The following is a 24,695-nucleotide window of genomic DNA, read 5'->3' on the forward strand; positions in this document are numbered from 1 at the left end:
ATAATTTGAAGACTTAGACGCCTGTGTTTGAATAATCCTCCCCAAAATAATTGGGAATGAGGACATGACCTCAGTACACCAATAGAAACAGTGGGTGGAGTGGAGCGCAGTCAGTCCCGCAGATGAGCTGCAGGGGGCAGCAGACGGATGTGGCGCTGTGCGGGCTGCAGCAGCCTCAGACAGAAGAAGCAGCATCGCTCGGGTCCACATCGTTACTCTCGTCACATCAAGACGCATTCAGGCAATTAAAGGAGTGATGCTTCACACTGCGATGTTTACACCGTCAGCCTCCTCTTTCACATCAGAAACGCCGGAGCTGCAATGAAGGTGCGGTTGTCTTTAAACATCCTCCGTTTGAAATGTAACATTTGCTGAGACTGTCCCTAGCAGCCTCTAGCTAGCGTTAGCTAATGAAAGCTCCGTGTCGCTGACGTTATGTTACCTGTTAGCCTGTGCTAGCTAATTATCATGACGGTCGGATAGACAGCTGTCACTAAACACCGACTTCACTGTAATCTTTAGCCTGCCGTGATTTAAGTGCGTTTTTCAATATGAGTTGAGTTGTTTTTCTGCTTTCCTGCTGCATGAACGTCGGCTGATTAGCCTATCACAAATCTTTAAACTATGTAGCTAGCTTAATTGTCTGTGTTGTGGCAGTGTTTTGACAGTAGCTGTTTGCTGTCTTTGTTTGTACTTTATTGTCCTTTTTCACAGCAGACAATTTGACATGTCAGTTGGAAATGCAGAGGTGTGTTTAATTAGATTAAATTTAGCTGCATTGTGCTTGGGACAGGCCTTGGTATTATGCATGCTGACTATTTGCAGTAGCTTAATGGCACTGAGCCATTGTTAAGGTAATCAGTTTTACCTGGGCTTTTTTTCTACTGTGGTAGGTGAAAATATCTGCTGTGAAAAAGGTCTTTTGTGCTCAACGTACACTGCGCATCTTCACATCAGAGTATAGTCATGTCATATGTAGTAAGCACGAGGGGTCGAAAGATATTGATTTTTCAGGGCCAATACCGATAATTAGTAGTTAATGAGACCGATAATTAATATTTACAACCGATTTGCATTTACATTAAAACTGAAAATCCTTCTATCAGTGTTAAGATTTTGGAATATAACAAACTCTAACACAAAACTTTAAATGCCTTTAGAAAATGTTTATTCAAAACTGAAACCTTAAACATCATACACAGCAAATTCCCAGCAACTTTTTAAAAATATATATATATATAGTCAAGGTAAAATTTAAATAAAAAATGAAATAATATAAATAGCTCCCTGTAGTTTTAGAAAGTAAAAGTTCCTCCCATGCTGACATTTTCTTTGCACCTTTTAATTAATTTTATTGCCGATCATTAAAATAAAATGCTGGTATAGATAATCGGCAAAAAGCCAAATATCGGCCCCAATAATCGGCCAGGCCAATAATCTGTCGACCCCTAATAAGTAGTGCACTAGAATAACCACCCATGTTTGGCCAAAGAATGGAACTTGTTTCCGTGGTAACAATTTGCTCAAATTATGCATCAATTTACTGCCAGTATCAACAGCATCAATGTGAAGGTTGAAAATACTGAAGTGAGGGTGTATTTATACTTCAGGCAGGAGCCTCGTCCATGTGGGCTTCATGCTGTGGTCTGCTGAATGAAGTTATGGGTACTGGGGCCATCAGAGGCCAGCAGCCAGGGTTTGGAGCCGGTGCTGGACCCTTCAGATTTGCCCCCAGTGCGGGATACTCCACATACCCGCCCACCAGCTCAGGGAGTCCCAGTCTTGTATGCAAGGCCTGTGGTCAGGCCTTCTCAGTCTTCAGGAGGAAGGTGGGTATCTGGATGTGATGCCAGTACATGTTAACTGGTCTACTGACTTAATGAAAAGGGAAAGGTGCATGTGTAGAAGCAGAGGGGGGTATTGGATGTATATTTTAGACAGAAGGACTGATTACTTGATGTACTTCCCTGCAGAAAACTGAGTCATCTAGCTTTTGGCATGTAGATAGAGTGCAGATAGTCTTCATAGTTTTTATGTTGTCCAGCCAATGGACTTAAAATTAAAAGTGGAATCAATTAAAACTGTATAAGCCCCAAACCTTAATTATACGTCTTTTAAAAGATATTCTTAAATCTAAGCGATTTCTACAGAGTAAATCCTCAAATTGTGAAACACTTGCGTAGATAAGAGCGCAGCTGACCACTTCTACAGAGCTGAAACAATATTTTCTGTGTGGAAACAGAAAGGCAAAAGTTAATTTAATTTACACCCAGAGGCTACTAATTTCTAATGAAAACGCGGTGCCGCTCGAGCTGATTGCAGAGACAGATGGACGCCACACTTGCTCTGTAATATCTTCACTCTGAGTGCTCATGTTCATGTATGGCTCAGGGTCTCATTCTGTGTGAACCCTGTGCTTCACTCGCTCACCGTGCCAGTCGAATCCCCACGTCTTGCATTTATTACTGTTTGATGTTTGTCACTTAAAAGAAATGAGCTGCCTCCTGCCTCGTGCTTGGAGAGGTAGAGCAGATGTGAGTGACTGAAAAATTCAGGAAAGATCTGCTGGCACTGATTAGCCTTCTAGTAATTTGTTAAATGTTGTCTCTCCATTTTCCCCATTTTTATCATTTTTTCGTCATATCACAAATTGATGTTAAAATTTAAAAATAAGGGTTAAAGAGAAGCATTTGGCCATATTTTATGTCAAATTCAGCACTCTTTTATTTTGGCAGCAGCACACGGTTTTCCCAAATTCCCTTATTTTCATCATGTTGTTGTTTTTTTCACTCTTTGTTTTCTGCAGTATATTTGCTGCGACTGCAAGAAGAGCTTCTGCTCGTTGTGCTCCGTGCTTCAGGAGAATCTACGCATTTGTGCCACATGTCATTTGCTGAAGGCAACGTCCTTTCAGCGGCCGCGGCTCATGCGCCTACGAGTCAGGGACCTGCGTCAGTACTTGCTGCTCCGTAACATCCCCACCGACACCTGCAGGGAAAAAGAAGACCTGGTGGACTTGGTGCTCTGTCACCGAGGCATTGAAGAGGAGGAGGACCCTGAAACTGGCAGCCTCCACTCACGTTCGCTGTATACGCCGACCCCTTCCACCACGCAGTCAGCCTCAGAGCTGTCAGCTTTCGTCGCCTCTCAGGAGGAGCGGCTCAGCAGGAGTGATAGCTCTGATACCAATCAGGTCAGAACCGGCTTTAATAAACCATCTGTGATTTTTTAACAGCACCACACCTCAGCCATGTCCTAGTAATTATTCACTGAGGCACAGAAAAGTATGTCTACAAACCTTTCAGTTTTGAAACTGGTCATCACCTGCAACTTGTTGTTTGGTCTTAATGATTTTGGCGGGTAAAATAATTAACCTGAAAGCTCCCATTTGTGTTTTTGCACAGGACTTTAGGTTATTTGTGCAGATCTAATACATCATGTCATCACTTCAGGCTTCGGGTTATTGAGCTGTCACTAATGAGTGTATGGGCACAATTTGACTTGCCACCAAAGACAAATATAGTAAAGTGAATTTTATTGTTTATCCTTTCTCTCTAGCTTTACTCCCATTTGTAAGCTCACTAAAAGGGAAGTGATCAGGATTTCAGAGAGGCTAAAAGTAAAACAGAGAGTAATAAGTACCACTGGCACTGAAGAAGGAACTCTGCTTCAAGCGGCCAGGATCCACTATAAATACTTGTACTTGGCCTGCTTAGGGAGCAGTAAGCTTTTCTATGAATGGAAGGTATGAGGCATTGTTGTTCCCAAGGTATCAATGAGCTGTCTAAAGAGTGCCTAATCCTGATCCCCAGCTAACTGGCTTGTCCCTCGCATGCAGTGCACGCTATTAACGTGTGTTATTGCCGCTGTGTTGCAGGATATAGGCGATGCCACATCTGTGTCTCTCCTCAACTTGGACCCCAGTGAACACACTCCTGAGGTGATCTTTCACGGATCAGATTTCCTGCTGTCATTATGTAGTCATTCATATGTGAAGTATTGATGAATGCACATCTTTTACAGAGTGTTGACGCCGGAGTATAAGCAGTAATAATCAGTGACATGGCCATGTATGTAGAGTTTTTTTGTCCTAACTTGCAGAGTGTAATATAGGGCTGAAAATAGGATTCTAATGCTGAAATTGAATAATTAAAAAAAAACCAATACAACACAATTTACAATTACAATTTACATTAAGTTCTATTGCATACCAGAGAGTTTTGCTAAGCATGCCCTCTGAAACTGCATTCCCCTACGCGTCAGAAACTGCAGTGTCATGCAGATTGCTCTACTCTACTCAAACTTTTACATTTAAGTTAAAAAAGTGCCTTTTGCAGAGAAGAAGCAGTAATAAACCCATTTATGATGCACAGTGAAAAAAAAGAGCTTTTCCGGTTACAAGAAGCATCAGGTGGCGTGTTCTCTCTCAATACAAGACATGGAGGACGCTGGGAAATATCTATTTTAATCCAACCTTTATACAGACTACTTTCATTTTTAATGATCCCTGAGTGCAATTGTTGTCACTGCGTGATGTGCTGCTACCCCATTTCACTGTTTTGCACGAGGCTTTTTCCTACACGATTAAATATTAAGGCAAATCAAACTGCTGAGTTTGTTATGGGAATCTCAACGTACCGTTTTCTGTCGTCCCTAATGTCTTGATTCCTGCTTCTTTAGGTTAGTCCTCAGACGCGACGTCGGGCCAGGGCATCCCTCTCAGACATCTCCAGCTTGAGGGACATCGAGGGCCTGTCTGTCAGGCAGCTGAAGGAGATCCTGGCCAGGAACTTTGTAAACTATTCAGGGTGCTGTGAGAAGTGGGAGCTGGTGGAGCGTGTCAGCAGGCTGTACAGAGAGACGGAGGAGAACAGGAAATCATGTGGGTATTTTCTCTGTCAATCTGAGTGAATACTGGGTGCTTTAGATTAGCAGTTTTTGGCTATAAAAATGTCCTAATTAATTAGATTTTACTTCTATAGAATAGTGTTTCAGCAATATACTGGTTTTACAGTGTACTGTGGTATAAAAATTAATCATTATCATTATCATGTATAATTTTTTATCTGCAGTATTGAAAAAAAATGCAACTGGGTTGAGAGTATCACTTAATCTCACCATTAAAGAAAATGGTTTCAGTTAAAGTAAAGCATTTGTTCAACTAAACAACCTGTATCTTTTAGTTCATTTAAGGGTCATTATTACTGATAATAATAACTGTACTTCATCAGCATGATATGGATATTTTCTGAGATAATAATTCAGATGTAATCTTTCTTGCAGTGGAAAATGTGAGCAGTACTGTAACCACAGGTAAGCTGTCTCTCATATTTGTGCACATTGTCCCGAAAATCAGTAATAGATACCACATCCTGTTTTTAACCAAGAAAATCTAATATCTGTGCTTCCTCTGTCAATTTGACATACTTTAGGTAATAACAATAATTTACGATAAGTTGCAGTGATCACAAGCAGAGTCATTCAGATGAGTTTTCTCATTCAGAGTCATGATGAAATGTCTCTCGCTTGCTTTACTCCTCCCACAACTAAAGTGGTGGCCTTCCCCCCTCCTATCTGCAACGGTGCCATCGGAGGTAAGGCTCACAGATTCCTCCGCACTGTCGCCGTGGTAATATGCACCACCTGTGACTCGCCTCTCCAACATACAAACAGTGTTGCCATCTGTATTCAACGTGAACCCATTCTCATTCGTGGTCCAACTTTCCTCTCTGTGAAATTCCTGTTTGTGGTCCTCATGTGGAATGGCATTCACTGTGAAGGCTGTTTTATCGAGGGTGTAAATGAATGAATCATTCATCCCGCTCAAGAACAGAAATTTGAACATTTCAGTTTCTTGTGTCATGCTCCAGAAACATTGATCCACCATGAGATCAATCACCCTCTGTCATCTGTTCATGTGCTTCAGCGTGTGAAGCCGTGTATATTCACTCTCTCAGCAGCACGCTTCCAGTGATAAAGACTGTGTGGTCGTCATAGAAACACCTTGACACATTGCCATTGTCAGGCATTGACATTTTTAGAAGATTGTGAGCATGACCTTAGCAAGATAAGGCACACTCGATAAGATGAGGTGTTTTATTAAGCCGCTGAGTGTGTTGTTGGCCCCGTGTACCTCCGCAGCGCATGAAAAATCACTCTGTTGTTTGTGATGTGCTTAAAGGGGGTCCCTAACATTTCCAGTCACCTCTCTGTGTCTCTGTCAGATGGCGAGAAGGGCCCGCTGACGATCCACGACGACAACCTCTGCAGGATCTGCATGGACGCTATGATCGACTGCGTTCTCCTGGAGTGCGGTCACATGGTCACATGCACCAAGTGCGGCAAAAGGATGAACGAGTGTCCGATCTGCAGGCAGTATGTTGTGAGGGCCGTGCACGTCTTTAAATCCTAATAAACCCCTGCAACACCGCAGCACCTGCTTCAGAGCAGCAGCTCAGACTGAGACTGTACCGTGAATCAACCATGCAGCTCATAACCTTTGAATCCCCAAAAGACTTATTTTGTGGATGTTCCATGTTTGTATTCCCTAAAACTCACATTATTTGCACATTGAAATATTATGAGAGATGTGTTTTTCTTAAGAATTTGACTTCAGTTTCACCAGTGGGCAAAGCGTAGGATCGTACCCTCCGATGAGTCATTCCTCAAGTAAACATATCTCTAATCTGTGTTCATTCCTAAGTGTCTGTTTTGCTTTTTCTCGCAATTTTTCAAAGCAAAGAATGTGTGGCACTCAGCCGCGTGCAGTCCTGTTAAACACAACTCATCACCTTCAGATCTGCCTATAAACTGTAGCTTAAGAGCACCTCTCTTTACAACTGCTGCAAGCGACTACATATCTTAGTAACACCGAGGACAGGTGCACACCTGACCTGACCACAGCAGAGAGGGTGAGTAAACAAGGTGCCAAATAATGGGTCATGCCCTTATGCTTCTCACCCATTTTTTTCCCCTCTCGACTGTGTGGGTCAGTGTGCAGCTGTTAATTTTTCAGCATGTTTTAACAGAAAGCACTTCGTTCACACTGTGTGTTAACGCACCATGACTCACAACCCACTGAAAACTATAACCAGTAATGGTAGCTGAGGTAGCACATGGACAAATACTTGTCCAAATTTAAAGGTTAATTTAGGTATTTTTCAATCAGGACCCCGTTTTCCCATGTTTTGTGTCTAAATGACCAGTGGAAACAAGAGTTTTTCAAAATTGGTTCAATATTAAGTGATGGAAAAGCAGCCGTCAGCAGGCTGCAATGTAGCCACCCAAGGCATCCACTGTCCATTTCGTCCACTAAAAGTGTTCGCGTTTGCACTGACAGGCTTAGATTGTTCAAAAAGTGTTGACAAAACCACAAAAGGGATCCCTACAGAGATAGACCTCTTGGTTAAAGAGTGAGATCCTTTTTGTGTAACCAAAAAAAGCCCCTAAAAAGCTATCGCAAAACCTACCAGATTCCATAGAAATTAATAGTAATTTAATCATCATAAACTACATTTAAAGTCAACAGAAACAAAATAAAACTCATAAAACTGTCTTGGTTCATCATTCCACTATTCTGACAATTGCCAACTCTGGTTTAGCTGAAATGAACCCATAATTCACTCAGTTAGATGTGAAAATATGCTGACTCTATACAAGCTCAAAACTGTTTATTTAAATGGAGTTTGGTGGCTTTGGTGATAGCGATGTTTCTGGATCTTGCTCTTTAATAAAAAGGTCTATCTCTGTATAATGTCCATAATGTCCAATATTTAGAATAATAATATGAGCCTGTCAGTGGCAAAAAAAAACTATTTTAGTGGAAGTAAATTGACAATTCATAATTGCCCTGAGTTGTTACATTGCAGCCTGTTTTGCTGCAGCCGGCTGCAGTTCTCTCGCTCAATACTGAACCAGTTTTTAAAAATGTTGTTCCCTTTAGTTACTTTGACACAAAAACATGGAAATAGTCCAAGGTTGAAAAATCCCAAAGTTACCCTTTAAGCTTGAGGGATTAAATCTGGAAGGCAACTAACTTTGTTTCTGTCAGGGAGAAAAGGTGAAATCACTGATCTTGTGTTTCTTTCAAGTTAAAGTGTTACTCAGCACACAAATGGGCAGCGGCTCTGTCGTTGTGGCTCGAGGATTTTGCTGATTGATATTAGTGATTTACAATGAAATCGATGCATTATTAATTATAATCACTTATTTTGTTATAGATGCGTGTTATATTACTGCATTACACATTTAAATAGTCATACAAAGTCTGTCATTACAGCAATAGCTAACATCCGCTGTCACCTCTGTGTCTGCACCTTAGTGGAGACAAAAGACAAAAACCGGTGCTAACTCATCCAACCACCATCCCCATTTTCCAGCTGAACTGTGGATGTGAAACTATGAATGTTTTTTTTTGTTTGTTTGTTTTGTTGTTTATTGTCATGAGTGGAATGAAGTGTCTTAATGCTTTTTGGTTGATTTTTCCCTCATGTAGGAGTAATGTATTGAACTAACTATTCAATGACTTAGCTTTGAGTTTACTGACACCTGTGGTATAGAAAGTATATAGAAATAATGACTTGCTAATGTACATTTGCATATAATGATCCATATGAGATGTATATATCTATATTTTTTCCATTTGATTTAAATTGTGTAATATCAGATAATTGAAATGTCCCTGGGATTGGGTTAGTTTATTATTACAGAGTTCTGTTTTCATGTCAAGTGGTTAAAAAAGTGTTTGATCTGCATAGGTTTGCTTGAACTTATTGTCCCTCTTGAACCAGAGCATGACAAGAACCTGTATGACACCAGTTATGTTATTCCTCTCATCTTCACCTATAAAACTTCCTGTTTTATTTTCTCTCGCCCTATTCCTGCTCATTTAGAAGAATCCGGCTCTTAACTGTACCCACACAAAGTCAACATTGCTGCTATTACAGTAAAGATGTCCCCAACAATCATGAACAGTAGCGGAGCAGGTTGCACTTTTCCTTTAGAGAGGGTGTAATTGTGTGCAAGGTTTGGTCTTTGTATTTGGGAATGTTGAACTTTTTATTTTGGTAATTAAAGATTTTAATTAAAGTCTGTTTTTTATACTCATGCATCACAAGAAATGTTCCTCTTTTATCTTAGATATAGTACTAATGCATGCTGTAATGATCATTTGATTAGTTAACCAGCTATTTAGATCATTTTCAAGGCAGAAACACCAAACAGTTACTGGTTTAGCCTGTCAAATGTGAGTCTTGCAGGATTTCTGTTTCATATCATTGTGATTTTGGGGGGGGTTGGACTATCTTTTGGGCAAGCTGTGCTTTTAGCATCAATTGACAATGCTAATATGCTGTTTATCTGCAGGTATGTTTATCATGTTAACCATATAAACGTTCAGTAACTCTACTAACAAAAACATTTGGCATATTTGCTGAAACTGTCACTATATCCTGACAGTAGTACATGAGACGGATAATCTGTCAAAAAAAAAAAATGTTCCTCTGGCTCCTCCCAGTGTTCATAATGATACCTGCAAAAATCAACCACCTCTGGAAAACACTAACCAATCAGAGTCGAGGAGTCTCTACCACGACAATCACTGCTTGTGTGCATTCAGTATCTTAAGTAAGCAGTTTTGGTTTTGAATACTTTCAGGTCCTGTAGCTTTCTTCACCCTGGAAAAGCCACTCTGATGTTTACTGGTTTTATCTCGGGCTCAGTTTAATTCTCTCTTTTTAGCATGCTTTACATTGTCAGCCATGTATGCTGTTGTTGGCAAAAGGCCATTTGTGTTTGCTGCTTGTTGTTTCTGTGGCATTTTAAGAGTCCTTGCTATGATTATTTTGTTCAGTGGATTCTTGAAAAAACCATTGGCAGCACTAGGAAGAGCAAGAGGAACATTTTTCACAGATTATCTGTCTTACATATTATTGTCAGGATATTACGACTAACAGGAAATATGACAAACAGTTATTTTTATTAACATTACCCACCGAACCTCTTAGTTTAGTATGTTAGCATGCTATTAAATGTTAGATAAATAAACACATAAATAAATGAGAATGCCACTAGTTTTACAGGCATTTGGTCACAGGTATTGTTCAAGAAAGCCACCACACAAATTGAAAATTTGACATGATTATTGCTTTATGTTAATTGATCACCAACGTTGTTAAAGTTTCTCTTGAAGGGGGGCATGAATATGTGTGCCAGATTTAATGGCAATCCATCTAGTAGTTGTAGAAACATTTCAACCAAGACCACAAATGTCAACCTCATAGTAGCGCTAGAGGGGAAGTCAGAGGATAACCTGTGGCATTTTTCCTCTGTGAAGCAGGTCTGTCTCTGCAATATGTCACGATATTTTGTCAGATATTTAAGTCTGGAGCAAAGAGGTGGACTGACAGACAGATCCACATTACCATTCCTAGGGCCAAGGCCACTAGCACGGCCATTTCTCCACTACAGTGCCTGGCAAAAGTGTTCATCCCTCTTGGAGTCTTTGGCATTTTGTTGCATTACAGCCTCTAATTTAAAGGATTTTTATTGAGGTTTTTTTTGTAATGGACCTACACATAATAGTCAAATTAATAAAGTGAAAAGGAAAAAATGTTTTAAAAGACTCAGAAAAATAAAATCACATACACATACAAATCACCTTCAAAAGTCCACCTGTCTGCAAAGTGTCACATGACCTTAGTTTGTATAGATCTGTTCTGCAGGACCACTGAGCAAGGTTTTCCACCAAGAAAGTGGCCTCATATAGACCAAAGAGCTCTGCAGACAGGTTGAGGACAAAGTTGTGAAATACGGATCAGGGCTGGGTACTAAAAAAAATATCTGAAACTCTGAACATCCCAATGAGTATTGGTTGAATCCATTGTTACAGAATGTTAGAAATACAGCACCACAACAAACCTGCCACAAGAGGGCTGAACTCAAGGACCAGACAAGAAACACATTAAACAGAGAGACAACAAGAGACCAAAGATGACCTCAAAGGCGCTGGGAAGCTCCACAGCAGAGACTGTACTATCTGTCCATAGGACCACTTTGAGCTGTAACCCAGTACACTCCACAGTGAAGCAACAAAACTCACCAGTCCTGGGACCGAAGTTGGGTCACAGACAGTTGGTACTGATCCATCCATGAGCTTCAGTTTTGAAGTGAATCCTGCTTTGTACAGGCCGTCGAAGCAGGAGGCAGTCCAAAGTGAAATGGCTAGTGCACACATGCAACACTTTACTAAGTATTGTGTGGACATTAACATTGAAAATAAAATGAATCCACTGGGTCTTTACTGGGTCAGATGGTGGGAGTTGGTTAAGACTTTTGTGCTTCTTCCTGCAGCCTAAAACAGAGCAACTGCCATGCTTTGCCCATACCATCTTTCTTTGTGTAGTCCTTTAGCCCGTTAACATGGGGAAAAATGCAGCTGTGGGGTAGATTCATCAGGATTCAGAGGGCGGCAGAGACACCCAGCATGGGGAGTGTCAATTTAACAGGAGGTGTGGCTACAGCCTTTTCTATGTATGAAGAACACCAAGGGGGAGGTGGGTATTTTCACAAGGCACTGTATTTCCTGGCACATGAAAACTGACAAGACTCAGTGATGGTACAAATGAAATTATTTTAATGCATATTAGCACTTAGTTTTTGGATTTACAAATATAAACATTATCACATTCACCCTGAGGTGATAGATTACAACACAACACACCCCGAAATACACACAACACCTACTGTATGAAGTTATTAACATTTGCATGTTTAATATGGAGTTTAAACATATGCAAATGAGTTATTTGCAAAAGTCTCTCTTAAGCCTGAACGGAGGACCAGATGTGTGGGGCTGACTGCATTTTAAAAAGTCAGTGTCAGATAAATCGTCAGTCACACATTTTCTATGACAGATACAAAGTCGCAATTCCCTGCCACTGGCTTTTGGGTGTTAACCTCCACAAACTGGATGCTGCAACAGGCTCAAAGCACCCCGATAAATAATCTGCAAGCATTATTTGACCCAGTTTTGAGACATCCATGTCAAGTTACTGAATAAATGAATAAATACAAACTGTATTAAAAAAAAAATCAATAAATTAATGTTGAAATGTAGAAGAAAAGCCCGGCGAACGCAACACTCAACAGTCATAAAAGTATTAAGGTAAGTGGGGACATGAGGGTGTAACAGGAGTATGACATGGGTTTACTCCGTTTTATCATCCTTGAAATACATTCTAAATATTCGGAAAGTATTTATGATAATTTAGTCAGATATTTTATTTCTGTACAAGTTATTTTTTGTCTGATACTGAGGTTACATTAATGTCAAATACAGATTTTGGCACATAGAAGACACTGTTGTATGAAGGCAAACTGAGGAAGGGGACACTCTTCAGTTCACGTATAGTCTCTGTGATATTTAGCTCCTGAGACACTGTAAACTCGTGGAATGATGCTTGTATAAAAATACTGCGTTCTCAAATATTTAAAGAATAAAAATAAACAACCCAACAGTCAATTACAAGCACGTCTCTATAAAAGTACAATCGCAACACAAATACATGCATGCTGTTTCCTCTTTATCTGTCCAGTGAATGTTTGTCACCTCCTCAGTCTGTCTACGATCTCCATCCAGGAATCTCAGTTCGTTTACGCGACCATTGATTCAGAGACTCATCACAGGACCAGTTTAAAAAGAAAAAAAAATGTTGTTCTATTAAGTGCAAAGACAGTTTTTCAATCATTTTTGTCCTGTTAGTAACTAGCTCGTCTTCTGCAGCAGTTTGTCCTCTTTGAGTCGAAACGGTACGCTCACAGACATCTCTGCGATGAACCTCTCGCACGCCGTCTTGGTCACCTGCTTGCAGAAGCGAAGGTCGATCTGACATATGCTTCCACAGCGCTTGAAAAAGTTTAGGGAATGGTCTGTGACCCGGTTACAAACTAAAGGGAAGCAGAGAGAACAATAATCACAGGCTTGACCTTTGAAATGTGTGTAGAAAATGCAATTCTCTTTTCCTCTTTCTATGATGCTTAACATCAAGAAAAGCACAAGATCTCAAAGTGCATGTAGATGTTGTAAGTAGGACAAATGCTAATTATGCAGCAAATGTCTAAATCTTACACAGCCCTGTCTTTCCCTGCGGGGTCTGCCGAAACTGGCCCCAGGAGTTAGTTTACAGCCTTTTTACAGCTACAGCTACAACGTTCACCTTTAACTATGTTGTCTTTGAATGTAGTGGTATTTCTGTGGCATTTGTAAAGTTCAGTTGATCATCACAAATTTGCTATGTATGGAAAAAAACATTCTAGTGACTTGAGCAAGACAGCTCAGCATCTTTTCGTTCTCTTTGAAATCAGACCTGCTTTACTCTTTATTCTGATGCCTTTAGATTGTGATTTTGCATATCCTGCCTTCTGTTTTGATCATTTTTGTTCTTTAAGCTTTCAACTCTCGTTTCCAGCCATTATCTGTTGCAGACTTCACAGATTACTGAGGATGTAATGCACACAACCTGGTCTATTTTAAAAAGAACTCATCGTAGCGGCTGATTCCCCTGAAAAATATGAGGGTGGTGAAGCATCTAATGTACTACAGCCTGCTCCTGCACATGAGGTCCCTCCCCTTGCAGTGGACTGCCATGGGACCATTTTTCCGAAAAATATGAACAATTGTGAGAGAAATCATTTTTTCACAATGTTTGAATTGTGCGATGAATTACACATGATGTCAACTTAAAAGATAATTTTGCAAATTAAAGATTCACAGTATGTGATAAAACAATTAAAGTACAAGACTTTGAAAATACATTATTAGGAAAAGTACACAAGTTGCGAAAGTGATGTCATGACTTTCTCTCTTGCTGAAGCTATGACGGCCGTGTTTTGTACTCTCATCACCACCTTGCTTATTCTTTCGCTTCGTTGCTCATAAAAAGACTATGAGTTGCTGGATAAAACACATAAGATGAGATAATGCAACATTTGTGCAAAGGTAATGGCCATGTTTGTGTTGCTGATGTATATTGCAATTACTTGCGTATACTGAGCAGTTTTACTCCAAACTATGGGGTGCTACAACAAAGTACTTTATTGACTTACAAAATTATCAGTTAAATTGACAAACATCACGTGTAATTAATGGCATAATTCAAACTGGATCAAAAAATTGTTCCTTGCAGTTCACTTCAGTACGTAATTTTTTCCCGAATAAGGTCCCATGGGGCGCAGTGGAAAGGGACTTTGCCTCCTCATTGTGCCTGTGTATTCCTGTGCTGCCGTTGCTCAGGTCCCAGCTCTCACCTGACAGGTTGATCTCTGTGAGGGAGTCTCTGGTCGTGGTCCCTGCTGCCGTCAGCAGGTTGACTGACTGGTCGTTGATGTGGTTGCAGTAGCTCAGATCCAGCGTGGACAGAGACGGCATCTGTCGACTGATGAGACGCAAGGATGTGTCGGTGATGTCAAGCCCTGCCAACCGCAGGTCCTCTACATTTCGCAACTTGCAGCGATTATCCAGTTGACCTGTTGGTCGACCACATAAAGAACATCAATGATGAATTTATGCATTTTTTCAACAGGTGCATGATGGTCTACAAGGCTGTATAAGACGTCTAAAAGCTACCGGTGAGGAGTCCCTCATGTTATGTGCTTACTTAGAATAAACTCATAAATAATAAACTTTAAGCTGTGTTTTGGTCCTAAGACCTACACATAGAGGAGGTCTGTAGGAGAAAATCTGATCATTAGCTGTTTTTCAGGGAAAATAATCACTATCTTATTTTTAAAAAAGGAGCAATCATTTGGAGAATGAACTGCGTTGGTAATGTGCTACGTAATTTGCTATGACTGATCCAGCACCTGCATCCAACACAACTCTGGCCACTCGCTGGCTTTGTGTTTTGTCTTACAAAAAGTGAATTAATCACTTGTTGTCATACATTAGGTACTTCAGTGCATTCATACATTTTAGCATATGAGGCAGGAATAAACCCCCACCCACTGCAGTGCTTGTTCTTTGGTGACTCACAAGTTACCTGGTCTGTTGTCAGTGGGCGGTGAGAGAAGGTCCCTCATCTGTGCGTCTTTAAGTCCTTCTACCCACTGGACATCCAAGGTGCGCAGCAGAGGGCAGCTGGAGGTGCAGAGTGCAGAAACAGCAGCCCACGAACACCCCGACAACTTTAACACTCGCAGACCTGAAAGACACAAGAGCCCTTTCAAATACCGATGCAGGACGAGTGAAACAAAAGAGCATGTTTCTTGTCTGTAGATCAACAATCAGTCATTGTTAGGTACCTGGCAATCTGTTAATGAGCCAGCTTAATTGTTTCTTGGAAATGTTTGTCCAACTGAGGTCCAAGGACACTGGCTGTCGGCGGATAATCCCACTTAGCATGAGAGGAGTGATGGAGGTGCAGCGGCTCAGATCAATCGTTGTCCACAGTCTCTTATCACAACACCTGAAAAAAAAGATTTGTTTTATGTTATTTCTTCAAAGATTTTCTGTGCAGCAATATCTCTTTTTTTTTTCATCTGCAATACCTGTGATGTGGGAAAAAAAATATCAACATCTTAACATGCATGTGTGCTGTGTATTTACCATCTGTTCCACGTCTTGCAAACTCTCATGCAGACACACAACTCCTGGTGTGAGAGATAGCCAAAGATCTTCATCCAGACCTCTCGCTGTATGACGTGTGTTTTACCATCTTTCAGAGGCAGTCTGTCGGGCGGCGGGCTTATTGGAGGGGGCCGAATGACGTGCCGCTCCATTTGGACACACTTGGGCGGGGAGTGTGGGGGCACCGGCCGGTTGGTCGGCGTGCTCCTGTTGAAGCCCAGCGGAGTGATCTGACTCGGGTAGAAGTGGCGCAGCTCCCAGGGGGTCCCGTTCATCTCTTTGGTCTTGAGGTGAGGCCTCTGATCCCCGAGTTCACTGCCGTTGCGGAACAACCTCTTGGGTTCCTCGTTTTCTGTCTCCGGCTCTACCTTGAGGGGTTGGCGGTTCTCGTTGGCAAGGCAGTCTTCCGTCTTCTGTATTTCCTGGTTCAGTGCTTTGCTCAGCTCTCGGCTCAGCTCTCTGTTAGGTAAACGTCGCTTGCGGCGAGCTTTTGGACGCGGCCCCTTTTCCTGAGTCTCACTTCCGCCCTCGCTGCTGGGGCCAGCTTGCGGAGAGCTGCAGTGCGACTGGTCGCTGTCTCCGACCGGAGTTTTAATGAAGGGATTCAAAAGTGCATTCTTGGAGTCTTTCTCTTCCTCGTCTTCTTCAACGTCTCCAAAACGCCCTTTCCTTTCTACGCTGCCCCGAAAGTGAGGTTCCCTTATTTCTTCATCCTCCTCCTCATATGCGTCATCGTCCTCCTCTTCTGTCTTGATTTGGTGCAGAATTTTGGAAAAATAAGGATCGTCTGACTTTTCCTGCAAAGAAAAAACAGTATGAGAATTACTTACAATACTCGGATACAAGTGGCATCATCCCCTAACGCTTGCATCCAAAAATGTCAAATAAAATAAGTCACACCGGAATCATAAAAAAACAATAACAAACCTTCTTCCTCACGCTGAGATCCTCCTCTTCGTCATCATCAAACAGCTTCCTCTTCTTCCTCAGTTTGTCCTCAAGCCTGGGCCGGGTCAGATTGCTTGGGGAGAGCAGTGGTGGCTGTCGGTGCAGAGACTCCTCGGGTCTGTACCTGGGTGTCTCCTCTCTGTCTGGTCTCCTCTTGGCTGCAGAAGAAACGTCCCCCTCCTCCTTCACAGGCTTCTGTTCCCTCAGCAGAGAGCCAGGGAGGTTGGAGGCGTACTTGAACCCTGGACCCCTTTTTTGCTTCAATACCAGAGGGGACAAAAATTGCGAGACAACTTTATACCTTAAGCCTAAAGTGACCAGGAAAAGCAGCTGCACTACAAGAGTACACAAGGCTTAATAAAGTGTCACTGTGATCAAAACACAAAACATGTGCTATGTGAGTGGTTTCCTGCATCTGTGACAAACAGGGTCACATGTCAATGACTTTCACAAAAGTATAAACAGGAAGTGGCAAACTAATTAACACACATAACATAAAATAAAATACTGAAAGCAATGCTGAACAAGACTAACAACTGTTATCTCTGAGTAACAGTCTCTAAAGAAATCATTAGTAGTAGGTGGTTTTACTGTTTTCACAGTGAAAACACTTGACACACCCTTAGCAAGCTGTTGCATAATCTAAATCCTCTGACTCACACATATTTGTACTCACTTTCCCACTTTTCCCAGCGTGGTTGCATTTGGGACATTCCCAGCAGTTAGGGAGTTCATCGTTCACCACTCCTGAGGCATCGCTCACCTGATAAAACCGAAGAGAAAGTGTGCTGGGTTTCAACAAGAACAACAAGCTTTAACGGCGTCTTATGTACAGTACACAAACAAGACAAGGGAAGTGAAAGTGACTGTTGTGACGTGGCTGTCAAGCAGGTCAAACTCAGCTAACAGGCACACTCTTGCTTCATGAATTACATAGAAATGGGAAGTAGAGTAAAGACACCTACTTAAGGAGCTTAAATGTGCATTTCTGATTGGCTTTCGTGTCCAAATTGTTGTGTAAAAAAAATGAAAGAAACACACCTAAGGTGTTGGATGCTGCAAAACAACTAGACAGCGCTTGTCTGAAAAACTGGTTTGACCAAGTCAGTGCTAGCAACAATCTGTTGTGTATTTGACACAGTTACAAACAGGGCGTGTGCCGCTTTACATTTTAGTTTGCGTTGACCTCAAATGTGTTGAGCAGTGAAAGTAGTAAGGTCTCACATCCTTCTGAAGCAACACAGTTCATTTTTTTCCAATCAGTAGTAACCTTTGTCCACCAAAAATATACGCAGGTTTTTTAAACACAGGAAAACTTGGTTAAAATAGGCAAAAGATACCTTGTTTTGTTTTTTTTTACTTTAGTGTCATGTTTGACATCACAAATGCACCAGAAAACGGTGAGTACAGTGGAAACCAGCAGGAAGCCTGCTACTCAAATAGTCCCTCTTTCAAACTAAGTGTCAACTAATGACTACTGGAACAAATTTCTAGATATATGTAATTTGTGGTGGCACATCACTGCATTGCACCAAAAAAGAAAAAAAAAGAAAAAAAAAAAAGAGACAAAAATAAGCGCATCTACCCGGGTGTTATATTTTGATTAGTGCCAAATGGAGACATTCGGAGCTGGAGCCAATTAATTCTCATGACTACCGCAGATTGATTCGTCTAGGGAATGAATGTCGATTGTATCCTTTCCCACTAAAACCAAAAGCCAGATGTCAGTGGGTGTTAGTGTGGTGTTATTGTTTTGGGGTTTTTTTTTTTGTCCTCTGAGAAGGGGCATAAATGTTTTAGCTTATCCCTGATCTCTTGTATTCTTGAGCATGTGGTGGGAATCAAATCTTCAAAAATAGTGGTGTCACACTTGAGCCACAGACACTCCTGAACCACATAATAATGATGATGAGTGTGCTCAGTGTTATATAAACACCACCACATCTAATTACCTTCAGTGACTACAGTCCAAATGTCTGAGTCAGTCGCATTATGTTAGGATGACCTGGGATTCCTGGCACTCTACTTTAACAGCAATGAGTCACACAGCGAATCACTCGACTAAGGTGGAGTTGCTCAGCAGTTCCCAGCCTCGCCCTCGTTACCTTGAGACAGTTGGGGTGGACGATCTCGTTGCAGATAGAGCACTCCATGAGCATGAAGTTGAACTTATCCTCTTCTTCCTCCAGTGTGTCCTCTTTACCCGCCTCTTTACACACCACACACACCGCCGTGTGAGGCAGAACCGGCTGCAGGGATTGAGAGCAACACATCAAGAACATGCGGGAACACATGCATTTAATCTAACTTACAATACCGACTTTTCTTTTCTTTTCCAAAAGAGCAGCAGCCACAAGGCACATTGTTTTTGTTTGATACACAGCTGTTGTAAACTGCAAAAATATTTGTATTTGTTGAAAATATGTGTGTGAATGCTTTATAAAAACACGAGTGCAAACTTTTGAATATGCCAACCAACTTACCGCAATGCACTGTCTCATAATACAAGACTGCTTCATGCGCCCCGGCCCTCCAAACTTCTTCATGTCTTTGCAGAAGTGACACTCTCCACACTCTGTCCGGAGGCACGCTTCGCATTTTCGGCATCGTGTCCTCCTGCGTCTGGCTCCGGACGAGCTGCGGTTGGACGGCAGCTTAACAGCCGACGACGTCCCCACTTTGGGTTTTGGCCGGTTGGCCGCACGCTGCTGCAAGACCAACAGTGAGAGGTGAAAGGTTAGATGAAGGCCACAAAATTAAGCAGGTGAGAAGTTTCTACCCGGAAACAACAAATGAATCGGCCACTGTGACAAGGGTCTGCGAGCAGAAAAATGGCTGACACATACTGTATATTAGTCAGCTTATTTGTACTGAGTAGCTGAAGCTGAGCAACAGGACAGATTAATATAATGCCAGATATGTTGCATCAACACGATATGCGGCTGATTCATTTGTTTTGGTTATAACAGGCTGGTTTCATGCTGCTCTTTGGCAGTTACTAGCCGTACATCTGCACCCAGCGTTATTGTTACAGCATGTGCTGGCTTTTCAGTGAAACTCACGACATTTTCGGGGCTCAATCAAATTATTACTTGCATTTTCTGTTACTCTGTTGATCAATTTATTCATTTGGCATTTGCCAAAGCTACACACAAATAGATATTTTCTTGACAATCAATTTAATGTTCAGTCCATAAAATCATATGTCACAAAAATGTGGAAAAATTGCCCATTGCAATATCGCAGAGCCCAAAGAGATGCCCTCAAATTACAGTTGTTGTTGGATCAAAGTCTTAACTCAAAAATGTTCTTCTTGCAAAGATATAAAAAGGAGAAAATCAGCAAGTAAGTGAATGCTTGAGTGCGTTTACATGGACATGAATGACCCGCTTATGATTGGGTTTTTGGAGTATCCCATTTATGTGTTTGAGCATGCAAGCACCATATTACATTCATGAAATCCTGAATATGCCAACTGGAGTGCTCCTATAAAAACCATAATGCATACAGGGGAAATCAAAAACCCGATTTCTCTGTGCTCACGTAAACACAACATCCAGAATATAATTATAAACAGGATACGCCTCATAAACGGGTTATTCAGGTCCATGTAATCACACTCATGGATGAATCAATAATCAAAACAGTTTCCAGATTAATTTCAGATTCATTTGCTGTTGATGATGACGTAATCAATCAACTGTCTGATTGTTTCAGCTCTTAATTTGAGAGTCTGAAATGTTATTTAATGAAATGACTGCAGAAGTTATCAGATCAAAACCATGTGCTTATATAATCAAAGTGCTTCCTGCCCCACAGTGTGACTCGTGGGAGTAAATGAAAGAAAAGAGGTAGGACAGTGATTAAACTCATCTTACTCACACACACACACGCACACACCTCAGCTTTGAATCTATGATCCTAATATCACGTTTGTGATTTTCTCACTGTTATTTTTAGTTTCTCGCCTGTTGCCATGGCAGAACTGTGAAGCACTATGAAAATAAGACAAATCATCGACCATTACAGTGATTCTTGTTCTAGTAGGAGAGGTTACCTTGGCAACACGTTCGCCTTGCTGGTGGCAACTGTTTGAATAGAGGACTGCCAGAGATGGATAAAAATAAGCTCACAGAAGGAGGTTATAATTTAGTGTGAGGCTGCGAGCACTTTACACTGATGTCATTTATTCTTACTCTATTACTGATTACCACTCATGCACAGCAATTCAGCACACGCTGGTTTCATTTCTAGATGACAATGCTATGGATGTGTCTAACAGGTAATACAGGGTGGAAATAGAACAAGACATTCAGGTTAACAACTAATGCTTTCCGAGTGATTTTACCTTGGCAGAGAGGAGAACCAGAAGTCAGACAAAGAAAACCTCTCTGTAGATCATTATTGTTGTCCTGATTTTTATTTCCCCTCAGCAGGACTTTTTTTTTTTTTACTCTATACTTGAGCTTCTTTTAAATTGTATGTTTTTTTCCGAGCGCCCACTGTTGCTGATTGTGAATTTAGTCGAGATAGGGAATAATAATCCATCTGACAGCTTTTCATAAATCCATCTGACTACCGTGGAAATATGGGAGGGGGACATCAAAGGACGGGCTGCTGCTGCTGCAGGGTGACTGTCATCATCACACCATGTTTTTACAGTTAAACACCTTCATTATTTTCCTGACCTTGTCTGACCAAACTGTTTTCTAATATCATATTTAAAGCTATCCTCCGCAATTTCAATTTCCCCGGACATCCTGGACCTCTACCTTGTCAGTCACTCTGCTTACAATTAAACAAGTGGCGTGAAATTGTGTCTACAAACAAATCAGAGCACTCTGTAGAGCGTGGCTGCCACAGCAACTATCAGCTGACCCGTCTTTACTGTAACTCTATGCAGTAATATGTCAGGAATTTGGGATCGGTTCCTGAGGTCTGTGAACAAAAACATGGCCTATATTCTGAGCGCCGTCTTCTGACTCAGCTTCAGCGTGGATTTCAGTGGGAGGAAGTCACAAGGCTCGTCATTTGTACAGTCGTCCTCAAGACAAATAAAAATGTGCATGTGTCACCATCTTCAACAATGTGTCACTACAGAAGAGGTCAAAATACCCTCTCTGAGAATGTGTTAGTGGGTGTTGTAGGTGTAAACATTGTGTAAGCACAAGGACCTGGCTCTTATGTCAGCACTTCTCATATTACTCCTGAGCTGCAAGTGTAAACTGTGCGGACTTGTGCAATAAGCTGTGTTAGAAAGTGTTCTTGTAGTGGACCACATAAACCAAAACTTTACGCTTAAGACCACATGGGACAATATAAGAAGTGTGACATCTGACAAAAATCACTATTGCTGTATATTTCTCCTCCTTGTGCAAAACAAGTGGACAAAATACTGCTGCAATGAAACCGATCATTGTTTAGCCAGATGTTTGAGGGGTCACTGGACCCCAGTTTGGGAACTATCAAGCAACATAAGTAGAGCCACTTCATTGTTCCCTCACCCCCATCCCCCTCCTTGGTCCCTGCCTAGACAACACTTTGCCTAAAGCCTTCTTAAAGGCGCAGAGTGAAGGGGCAAGTTTAGGAAGTGTGATGAAATTAATCAGAAGTAATGTTATGCAATGTCTTAACAGGACATAATAGAGGTTAGAGAACATGTGTGAATCACAGTGTGAAGCATAGCTAATGCTAACACTGAGGTTGAGGTAAAAGCCACGAAAGTGTGACATAAACAGGATGAAAGTGAGTATTAAGAGGTGGTCAGCACAAAATGCTAACATGATAGAGAGTGTCCGAGGAGGACAGGACACGGTGTGTTTGGAGGAGCAAGGTATCAATACTGGCAAGAAGCTCGAGTCCTTTAGACTAGATTAAATATTAACTGACTTATTCACCTTTTTTTCACCCGGTTAACTGTAAAAGAGTTTTTTTTTTTCTTTTTAAAAGACACATTTCTCCTTTCAACCCGACTGGACACAGAGAAGAAGAAGAGCGGGTGAAGCAACTGAAGAAAAACACCACTCCGCTCACAAAAGGCTTTCTGTCTTTCACACTTTGACAAAAACACACACACACAGAGGTCACATAATGAAGTGTAAGAGCTCTGACCTGCTCAGACTCTGAATCATATTCCTCATCGTCTCCGCTCAATGACAAGGCCATGGCTCCTCTCTCTCATCGTTTGTGAACAGTAGAGAAAACTAACATGGCTGAACAAGCCTCCAGCTCAGATCATCCCCCTCCTTCACACACGGCAGCTGCTACCAATGTTCACCGCGCTGTGTTCACGGACCATGGGAAACATGGGAAACACCGACTTCCTGCTTACTTAATGCACCTTGTCAGTAAAAAACAGTCAACAAAAACACGTGAGGGAAGATGACTGTGATTATACACGTGCTTTTAATTTAGAAGAGTGTGTAAAAGGGTAAATTGAGGTAGAAAATAAACCAGATTTACAAATCTTGGCGCTGCATGGCACATTGACAAACGTCTCAATGATTATTAACGTGCAACTTGATAGCAACACCGGTGCAACAGGAAACGAAGATCAGCAGGCAACAAAAGATGGTTCACTCCTACACACGTCCGTTTTTAGCTTTTCTGTGGCATATGTGTTAGTACAGGGAGATTCACGCGTTTTACTAAAACAGTTTTGGTGTAAGATATTAAGCCTTTAAATGTTCTACATGTTAGCGACATCACTGGTGCCGTGCTGCTTGCAGATGCCTTTCACGTATTCAAGTATTCTGACCTTTGAACCCTGAGCAAATTGGTGCGATTTCTATCAAAAACTGGGGAAGAAGGCAATGAGCCACTTGGCAAGAAATTTGTAGATATCCAAATTTTTTTTTGCAAAAGCTAGGGAACATGTCAAGGGACAAAGATGAAAAATTAAGGAAAACTATGTCTCTAATTATCATAATGTAGCAAAATTACATTTTATGCACTTTTTAAGGTCATTTCCTTTAAGTATTTTTTAAAAACTTTTTTCTTCGTTTTTTTTTTTTTTTTTACAATATTTCAAGTAAATTTTCTATTTTTTCTTTCTTATATCTTGTCCCTTTTTTAAAAAACAAAAACAACTAATTTCTTGATAATTTGTTTTTTTTTCTACTGTTATCGCTCATTGCCCTCTTTACATGTTTTTGAAAGAAATCAAGCCAATTTGCTCAGGTTTCAAAGTCTTAAAGGTTAGAGACAGTGCTTTAACCTTAAAGTTATAATTTTATTTTATTTTAGATCCAATGTACTTGCGTCAACACAACAAAAAATGTGTCACAGGCTTATTTAGACTCTTACTGTATGATATAACCACGTTGATATAATATGAATCATAAAAGCCACTATCTGTATCTGTCACGTGACTCAGGACATATTTAAATGTCTTACTCTGGCGTCAGTCAGTGGAAGGGTCAAGAATTAGTCAGTAGCAGACAGAATGGGAAAGCAGCACAGTCTGTTTCTGTTCTTGTTTTGTGTTTTTAATAAGAGTATTCAGTTGTATGTCCCCATATTGAGGGGGAGTATTATAGCTGAAATAAAGGCGATTTAAACAATTTATTTCAGGAATTGTTCTATGATATTCTGAACTGATTTTCTGTCTTAATATGTTGATATTTTGCAAAGCCATGAATGCTTATTTTATGTTTATTTTATAGGGTAGGCTGACAAAGCATGCACGCTCTGTTTGCTCCAAGGGCCCCATAAATGTTTATGGCTACAACCCCTTCGATTCAAGAGTTGCCTCCTGCGATAACTTCAAATTAAAATTTCTGACTGTGCTGGGACAGATTCATGAGTGTCGCACATAAACGTAGAACTTGATTTATGTGTGATCATATTTCAGTGTCCTCAATTCAATATTTATATAAAAACATATCAATGTTTGGGACAGTGTGGATTTCGTACCTTTCAGTTATGATCCAGGGACATAGGCCTATGTGTTTTCAAACATGTAACTGATTTTTGCAGTCTTGAGTAACACCTAAATCTTATCTGGCTGCTGGTCCACGGACCAAAACATTCAAAGCCTTTGAATACTTCCAGATAATAGTATGATTTCTCTCATCACTAAGATCAGAGTGCACCGCAGTCAAAAACACTAACAGATCCATCTAAC

General features: G+C 41.0%; 2 protein-coding genes and 1 long non-coding RNA gene across 6 annotated transcripts; 1 reads left to right on the forward strand and 2 right to left on the reverse strand.

Annotated features, from left to right (window-relative positions):
* Positions 1-167: 167 nt before the first annotated feature.
* rnf34a (ring finger protein 34a) lies at positions 168-9,101 on the forward strand. 3 transcript variants are annotated; one of them, XM_042488455.2, is made up of 8 exons: positions 169-327; positions 1,611-1,829; positions 2,807-3,193; positions 3,878-3,940; positions 4,681-4,882; positions 5,284-5,313; positions 5,553-5,594; positions 6,225-9,101. In XM_042488455.2, exons 1-8 carry the CDS (start codon positions 322-324, stop codon positions 6,410-6,412), a joined length of 1,137 nt encoding a protein of 378 aa, XP_042344389.2. In that variant the 5' UTR covers positions 169-321; the 3' UTR covers positions 6,413-9,101. The 3 variants fall into 3 exon arrangements, with proteins under 3 accessions (XP_042344391.1, XP_042344389.2, XP_042344390.2); XM_042488457.2 differs by lacking the exon at positions 1,611-1,829 and having other exon boundaries at positions 168-327; XM_042488456.2 differs by lacking the exon at positions 5,553-5,594.
* LOC148189792 (uncharacterized) lies at positions 1,152-4,778 on the reverse strand. Its single transcript, XR_015776479.1, has 2 exons — positions 4,639-4,778; positions 1,152-2,988 (listed from the first exon to the last, which is right to left on the reverse strand). It is a non-coding gene; the product is annotated as an uncharacterized LOC148189792 (long non-coding RNA).
* A 2,508-nt stretch (positions 9,102-11,609) lies between the features above and the next one.
* On the reverse strand, positions 11,610-22,875 carry kdm2ba (lysine (K)-specific demethylase 2Ba). Of its 2 annotated transcripts, none has more exons than XM_042488096.2 (10): positions 22,682-22,875; positions 19,054-19,278; positions 18,676-18,819; positions 17,247-17,333; positions 16,550-16,828; positions 15,602-16,419; positions 15,298-15,461; positions 15,036-15,197; positions 14,305-14,523; positions 11,610-12,945 (listed from the first exon to the last, which is right to left on the reverse strand). In XM_042488096.2, exons 1-10 carry the CDS (start codon positions 22,733-22,735, stop codon positions 12,764-12,766), a joined length of 2,334 nt encoding a protein of 777 aa, XP_042344030.1. In that variant the 5' UTR covers positions 22,736-22,875; the 3' UTR covers positions 11,610-12,763. The 2 variants fall into 2 exon arrangements, with proteins under 2 accessions (XP_042344030.1, XP_087933115.1); XM_088076989.1 differs by having other exon boundaries at positions 16,550-16,835; positions 17,245-17,333.
* Positions 22,876-24,695: the final 1,820 nt, after the last annotated feature.

Source organism: Plectropomus leopardus, chromosome 4, assembly GCF_026936395.1.
Source record: "Plectropomus leopardus strain MGB_pleo_1.0 chromosome 4, ASM2693639v1, whole genome shotgun sequence".
Taxonomy (NCBI): Eukaryota; Metazoa; Chordata; class Actinopteri; order Perciformes; family Serranidae; genus Plectropomus; species Plectropomus leopardus.